This window comes from Haematobia irritans, chromosome 1, assembly GCF_050003625.1.
Source record: "Haematobia irritans isolate KBUSLIRL chromosome 1, ASM5000362v1, whole genome shotgun sequence".
Lineage (NCBI taxonomy): Eukaryota > Metazoa > Arthropoda > Insecta > Diptera > Muscidae > Haematobia > Haematobia irritans.
This window is the reverse complement of record NC_134397.1, coordinates 419,877-427,585: the sequence shown is the minus strand read 5'-3', so window position 1 is coordinate 427,585 and position 7,709 is coordinate 419,877. Positions and strand designations below refer to the sequence as shown.

The 7,709-nt window shown below is 35.6% G+C and overlaps 1 protein-coding gene across 2 annotated transcripts; it reads right to left on the bottom strand.

The window, feature by feature from the left end:
- Positions 1-84: 84 nt before the first annotated feature.
- On the bottom strand, positions 85-3,826 carry LOC142219911 (uncharacterized). 2 transcript variants are annotated; one of them, XR_012717822.1, is made up of 5 exons: positions 3,673-3,812; positions 3,295-3,617; positions 3,032-3,231; positions 349-2,978; positions 85-289 (listed from the first exon to the last, which is right to left on the bottom strand). XR_012717822.1 is itself a non-coding variant. In XM_075288679.1 (5 exons), exons 2-5 carry the CDS (start codon positions 3,732-3,734, stop codon positions 426-428), a joined length of 3,138 nt encoding a protein of 1,045 aa, XP_075144794.1. In that variant the 5' UTR covers positions 3,735-3,736; positions 3,808-3,826; the 3' UTR covers positions 85-425. The 2 variants fall into 2 exon arrangements, 1 of the variants encoding a protein (XP_075144794.1); XM_075288679.1 differs by having other exon boundaries at positions 85-2,978; positions 3,673-3,736; positions 3,808-3,826.
- Positions 3,827-7,709: the final 3,883 nt, after the last annotated feature.

Sequence of the window (7,709 nt, the reverse complement as noted above, 5' to 3'; positions counted from 1 at the left end):
TGTGTGAAATCAATACAGTATTATGTTAATAAAAATGAAATTAGTCCTTAAATGAGCGTAGTCCCAACGTAAGTAGGCTAGTACTTGATTTCATTGAATTTCTTTATTAGTCAATATAGAACAGTTATTTCTTTCACCAAACTTACTATTAAAAATATAAAAAATATTTGAAACTATAGAGTATAAATATGTTGAGTTTTATGCTCTTTCAATGTCCGGTCTACACTTGAAGTTAAACTTATGCAGGTTTTATTTTTGCCAAAATTAGTAAATTACAATAGGAGGGAATCTATAAAATCAAAACATGTCAATTATATATAAATTTTCAAGTCTATGGTAGTTTATTACGCGCCAAATATCAGTTTTTTTATTTCCTTTTAGGGCGTCTTCGCTCATGGTTAACGTTTGTTCAATATTGTATTATGTCACTTGTGCAGGCGTCTCGTGGCTCGACGAATAGGACGATCTCCACCGGGAGTAGGCGCATTTGCTGGAGGCACAGAAAATATATTTGCCATATTTGGAGTGCTAGCAGTACTCACTGACGGGGTAGAACCAAAATTGAAAGATACATTCGTGTTTAAAGTAGAATTTGCAACGGGTGCCGAAAATAGGTTAGAATATGTTTGCGTGATGTTGGTGTTAGCATTGGGTGCACCGAAACTGAAGGGTTTACTAGAACTTGTAGGATTTGCTTTAATAGTCGATGCCGAAAAAGAGAAGCCTCCAACAGATGCATTGCTTGTTGGATTGCTTGTGGACGAAGTGGAATTATTGGAACCAAAATTGAAAGTTTGTGACATATTTTGTTTTTCACCCATTCCCGAATTTTGTCCAAATGAAAATCCTGGCGTTGATGGAGTAGCTGCGCTAGTGGTTGATGGAGAAGGTCCGAATATATTTGAACTGTTGACTTTGTCCGAAACATTCGCACCAGAAGCGAATGTGAACGGTTTATTTTGATCAACAGATGTAGATTTCCCGACATCGGTCGATGAAGTGGATGTACTCCCGAATGTAAATGTTGTTGGGTCTAGGGCTTTAACATTTGACCCAAAGGGACTTTCTTTGCTGCCAGTTTTTGTAGCGAAAAGTGAAGACGGCGTTTTATTGGTATCTGAAGAAACTCCAAATATAGAGGATGATTGCTTGTTCGGTTCAGTCGAAGTTACAGTTGGAGAACTGAAAACATTTGGAGTGTTTGTGGTCGAAAGAGGTGCTTTTTGTCCATTTGATGTTACATTTTGCGAACCAAAAACAGCTGGTGTTGCCATGGTCATAGTTGCACCAGAATTTTGTTTGAAATTTAATTCTTGCGAAGGAGTCATAGACGCACTTTGCAAATTGCTGTTAGCCAAAGAATTTGTATTAAAAGATAAATTGTTATCTTTATTGGGAACGGCGCCAAAGCTAAAAGCATTATTTTTCGTCGCAATAGAGGACGAAGAATTGAATGAGAATTGTGTAGCTGAAGGTGTAGTTGCGGGAACAATGGTCGATGATGTATTGGAGGATACCCCAAAAGTAAATGGCGAAGTGGTTGTTGAACTTACTGCGGCTTGTGGTTTTGGTTTAGATTCTGTGTTTGGATTAGGACCAAATTTAAATGCGCTAGATGAGGTACAATTGTTGGACAAAAATCCACTATTAGCGGCGACTGTCGCATTTGTAGAGTTATTCGACTCGGCTGGCTTTGAGACATTCGAAGTTGATGCCACTGTTGTAGCTGGAGTAAAGGCAAAATTGCCAGTAGGAGTTGGTTGAGGTTGGACGTTGCTCTCTGAGTTTGGTGGATTTATTAATGAACCAAACTGAAGTGGCATTGAGGGTTTTCCGGACGTGGTGGAAGTTTCGGTAACTGTTGTATTATTAGCATTACTTTTTGTTGGTGTCAAGCTGTTACCAGTAAAACCACCCAAAACTGGCGCATTTGTTTGTTTAGGCATTTCCGATATTTTAGTTTGATTTTCATTTGGTAAATTCTTCTGCGGAGTCAATTTAATTCCTACTAATGGAGATATTTTACTGACTTCTGGTGTTTTTTCAGTTGGCTTGGAGGAATCCTTTACTGTAGGAGCATTAGCTTGTGAATCTTTTTGTATTGACACAATCCCAATATTAGTTGTTGAGTCTACTTTCGCCGCAAAATTCGTGCTTTTGGGTCCACTTCCTTTATTCGGTTCATTTAAGATTTTTATTTCAGATGGTTTAGACGTGTCGACTTCATCGCAATCCTCTGCAGGGTATAATTCACCTTTCAGCCCGGATAACATAAGAGCTAACTTAGATTTTTGAGTCCTTTCTATTATAGGGTTTTTCAATCCAGTTGAAATTAACTTTTTCGGCTTCACAAAATGTATGCCAGCACATTCACTGTTCTCATCGGAATTATCATCATTTCCAATATCCTTGTGGGAGTTATCATTGTGGACTTCATAGTTTTTATTGAAAAGAGTTAAGCGCGGCTTAACCGATGCCTGAACTGATGCACAGCCAGCACCCACACCGTCCGATTTACTACGTTGGGGTATAGTATCGTGAGTTTTGTCCTCGTCGGCATTCATACTAGCAAGATTAATGAATCTTTTGTCTCGTGGGACATTTGTTTCAATAGGACTGCCGATGTCTGGTTTTTTAGATTCATGTGGTTTTAAATATACCGGAACTGTTTGATTTAGGTCTCTGATCCTTCTTCCAGCATTTGGTTTACGCTTCGCACTTGAACTAAGAGAACTGATGATGTCGTTGTTATAATTGCATATTCGTTTCTTTATTTGCTCGGGCGACTTGTTATTGTCTGGAATTCTGCATGAACTGTTATCTGTTATACACTGTGAAATAGCATCACGTTGCCTTTTGAAACAATTTGTTGCGAGGGAGGCATTAGATGGTGATATAATTGATGGTGTGACAACTCCTGCATCCAAAAAGTCATTCCCAATTCGGTTTTTCTTTGAAGATTCCATAGAATCCAAATCCTGATAAAGAATACCATGTAATATTTCGATATAATTTTGGGAAATATACTTACATCACTGTTGATACGTTTGCGTGAAATCTCTTTAAGGACATCGAGGACGCTGCGTGTCGGTGCCATGTCATTTTCTGTCGGTGGCGGATGAATTATCGGTCTGTTTTCCCGCGATATGTCCTCATCGCTTTTTTGAATGCCTACAACAGAGTTCGAGCGCCAGAGACTTGATAAAGTGTTTCCATAAAACACCGATTTATCTAGAGGAAGAAACAAATAACATACATTAAACATGGACAGAACCAATCAGAATATGATTTTACCTGGTGGAGCTATTCTAGTCATTGTTTGTTGCTGGGTTGTCGCCCGATGGGGTAGTTCTGTCTTCTTAAGTGTCACCAGCGGAAACACACCTGGTCTGCTGCTATATAGGTTATGTGCGGACATGCTTCTGTTCAACAGACGACTCTCATTCTCGTGGTATTTCACAATTCTTGAAGCCAATCCTTTGCTCTGCACATCTGTTACAATTCTACATTCTATTTTGCTTGCATTCTTAAATCTGGACATTTCAAGTAAGCTATCATCCGTACTGTCTAAATTGATACGGCTTCTTTTACTGGGAGTTGTTCCCCATCTAAAACTTCTGCAATTTGATTTTATTATATATTAATGGATGTAATGAAGCATAAGGAACATACCCGGAATGATTGAGTCTTGTAGACTCCGCGGGATAACCCCTGTAGCGACAATCGTCTTCCATTCCTACCAATGTTTATAATTTAGACAACGGGTGAACAAATGAACGCTTTTGAATTTTGTTGTTTGTCGCATACCTTCTACCCGTCGATGAAACCTTCCCGCAACAAGATGCTGATCATATAGGCCTGGTTATGCATCTGAAAAAATTTGTAACGTAGCCGTAACATAATGACAACGTACGCTTTTTGGCGATTAGCCATATTGAAAAAACGTACCAACAAACTATCAACAACAAATATATATATATATATATATATATATATATATATATATATATATATATATATATATATATATATATATATATATATATATATATATATATATATATATATATATATATATATATATATATATATATATATATATATATATATATATATATATATATATATATATATATATATATATATATATATATATATATATATATATATATATATTTTTTTTTTTTTTTAAGAGTTATATCAATAAAAACAGAATGTCAGCATCGTTAGAAAAGAATATGATAAACTCATGGCCGTAGTATATTAGAAATATTGTCTATGCCATGATATAAGAAGATAGGTAGTGTCACTTCTATAATGTGCCGTTTATGAAATGCTTGTATTTTTGGAGATTTTATATAAAACAAATGGGAACGTTGGCTTGAATTTATTGAGATGAATCTATGTCCTGTCCTGTAGTGGGATTCTGTATTTCTTCACGATAATCGTTAACGTTGTCTGCGAAAAAACGTGTTTGCACCAACGAATGAGTCATTCTACAAGTAATTCTTATGAACTGTTTTTAAGCTGTGGTGCGCTTGGCAACTCTGCTACGAAAAACGGTGGAATGAAAGAATAGCACAAAACAGTTGGAAAATTGGAAATTGTTTGTTAATTTAAACTAAATAAACATAGCGGGAAGAGGTAAATGAGTGATATTATCAATCTTTATGAAATTCCCTTTAATTCAAGACCATTTAGGGCAGTTCAGCCCGACTAAATTCTTAGAACGGCTTTCAGCCTTTGGATTTTTAAAATATTGCAGAAAAATCTTTTGTAATAAAAAGGGATCCATTCTTTTCCTACTAAAAGCCAATTTCTCATATCCGAAACGAAGGCTTTCGTTCGACTGAAATGCCGAAAACTGCTGATTTTCCTTTATAAATTCAGCTGTTTTGGGCATTCTAGTCGAACGAAAGCTTTCGTTTCGGATATGAGAAATTGCCATGAATGAAATTTTCTGCTGATAACATCAATTCATTCGAAAAAATAAACAACCAAAAAATCTTCGTTGTTTACTTAACGATGTATTGATTGTTATCTGCACAGAAAACAACACAGCTGATTTTAAACGATTGAAATGTAGTTTAAAATGACTATCATTTTTCTTGTTATCCCTTCTTAACGATGCGTTAAAATTGAATACAGAACTCCACTACAGGGCATGGCCTAAAAATGTGCAACACTTGCATCAACTGTTTAAATACAATCACAGAAAACAAGCGATTTGCACTTATGAGATGTTGTAGATAGAACACCAGTGCAACGAAGTTCTGGATAGCTCATACAAATGTCTCATCGAGTACTAAAAGAAAACAGGCCTATTTTATGTTTTTATGCTACTACCACAAAATAAGTCAAACTAATTCTACGTTCGTAGTAGGAACGAAATCCTCGTAATAGAGGATTTTGGCCAAATCCTCCTAGATTTCAGTAGATTTGCAATAGGCAAATTTCAAAATTCCTTATACTGCCTTGTGCAATTGTGGTTTTAGTACTAAAAATGCGCTTTTTGCAGCCCAGCGCCAATTTTCATTGTAGGTGAATGTGTGTGTGCACCAAACCTCTGCAACGAATACACAAGGAATTACTTCAAGCACACGCCACACAATTCGAGTAGTAACTTCATTGTCTATTTCTCAAACGAGTAAAATATAAACCTTGCAAATAGTGAAACAGCACAAATAGAACCCAATAAAGCAAGCACCAAACAATGCACAGTGGTCGGTGCTATATGGAGTTAGCGGCTAAAACTACTTCCAGTATAGGTATCATCGTGAAACTTCGGTCACGGCTTTATAATTGTCAGGATTATTTAATGATAAAATGGGATTGATTGATGACGTTTTGGTATAGCCCTCCATATAGATTGATCTCCCGATTTTACTTCTTGGGCTTCTAGAAACTGTATTTTCTATCCGACTTGGTTGAAAATTGAAATCTAAAGGTATATTAGGACCAAACGTAGGTGTGCTAAAAATGGTATGTATCGGTCCATGTTTTGGTATAGGCCCCATATAGACCGATATCCCAATTTTTCTTCTTGGGCTTCTAGAAACCGTATTTTCTATCCGATTTGCCTTAAACTTGAAATACAGAGGTATTTTAGGACCACAAATAGGTGTGAAGATAATGATGGTTATACCCTGCCAGCATTTCAAAGTTCCATTTCATCCTCATCGCTACCCCAGACACGTAAGTGACACTGCAACAATCGCCAACTGTGATAGTATCTTGCCATCACTATTCGAATGAAAGTATTTTGCCATCACTATTGTTACAAGAGCCATTTTATATGTTGTGAAACACCAAGGACAACTAGCTTCTTATAATTTATTTAAATAAAAATGATAATGAAGTGCTGAAAACATAGTTATTTCGCTTAAAATTGTGAAAGGTATATTGGTGAACAATTTTTGACTTTCCAAATGGAATAAAGTGATAGTTTTTCAAATATTTTTCCAGACACGCTGCCTCCATTGGGAATAAAAGCGCTGGCTGATAGACGCTACAACATGTAACTTGTAATTTGTAACTCAGCATCAATCTTTTATTAATGCATAAAAATATGTTAAATGTGATGTGATAGTCGTATAAATGGTATATTTATGAGAATTTATAAATGTTTAATAAAATTAATAAACATATAAACAATCGTGTTTTACTTGACCACAATGATTCTTTTACAACTATCTTAAAATGCACTTTCTCTGATTGTTTGAAGGGGCTCTTATTGGCGTCCTTCTAAATGTATCCAGAAGGACACCTAATAATTGCACTCATGCGTTACTTTTTTGTAGTAACTTGGGGTGGTACAACTTCGCTTTTCCGAGGAGTTTTGGATATCGTATACGACTGTTTTCGACGTAGTGGGGATTCTCAGAAGCGCCCTCAAATTCAAAAAATGTTGGCAGGGTAGGTTCTTGTGTTTGTATAGCCCCTAAATATACCGATCTTCCGATTTATTTTTTTGGGCTTCTAGAAAACGTACTTTCTATCCGTTTTGCCTAAATTTAAAATCTCGAATTATTTTAAGATCACAAAATGAGGTGAATCAGCCCATGTGTTGGTATAACCCACGTCGATCCGACACACTGTAAGATTCTTTACATACATCGGGCTGCCACCTAACCTAACCTAAGTACTATGTTCGCTTTTCGCATTGAAATTTTCGTAGTTACTTTATTAAAACAGTTCAATATAAAGCAGACAAATTAACTCAATTGATGCGTAGTTTCTTGTTCCACTAGATTTCGGCAAGACTTTACAGGAATAAGTTTGTTTTCATTTATAATTTTGATTATTTAAGGAAAAGTAAGTGCGAAAATAAAGTGGTTTTCAACTCGAAAACCGAACATAGTACGTACCCTAAGAACGAACGAACACGAAACAATGAGACTGACAAAAATTGATTTTATAACAAATTTTAAACCAGTTTTATACATTTTTTTAATTTTGAAATATAGTTAGTACCATTTAGTTCAATATTCATTTCGATTTATTTCGATATAATTTTTCTTCCTTTTGTTTTGTTTATTTAAAAGAGCACTTAATTTTATACTTTTTCACACTTCAAAAACCAACTGCTTACTTGCTCTCTCTTTTGAAGCCGTTCTTAAAGAGTACAGATGGAATAAAACAAAAACAAATACACATTGTAAAACCTTGTTTGTAAAGGATGGTTATATTGTAAGGGCCGATGTCGAAAT

What these genes read in the sequence shown, in the direction of transcription:
- LOC142219911 (XM_075288679.1), bottom strand. Translation starts at nt 3,734, where the DNA reads ATGGAAGACGATTGTCGCTACAGGGGTTATCCCGCGGAGTCTACAAGA. An exon ending in GACTAGAATAGCTCCACCAG is followed by an intron (nt 3,232 to 3,294) that starts GTAAAATCATAT and finishes TTCTTCCTCTAG; the next exon opens with ATAAATCGGTGTTTTATGGA. An exon ending in GCAAACGTATCAACAGTGAT is followed by an intron (nt 2,979 to 3,031) that starts GTAAGTATATTT and finishes ATTCTTTATCAG; the next exon opens with GATTTGGATTCTATGGAATC.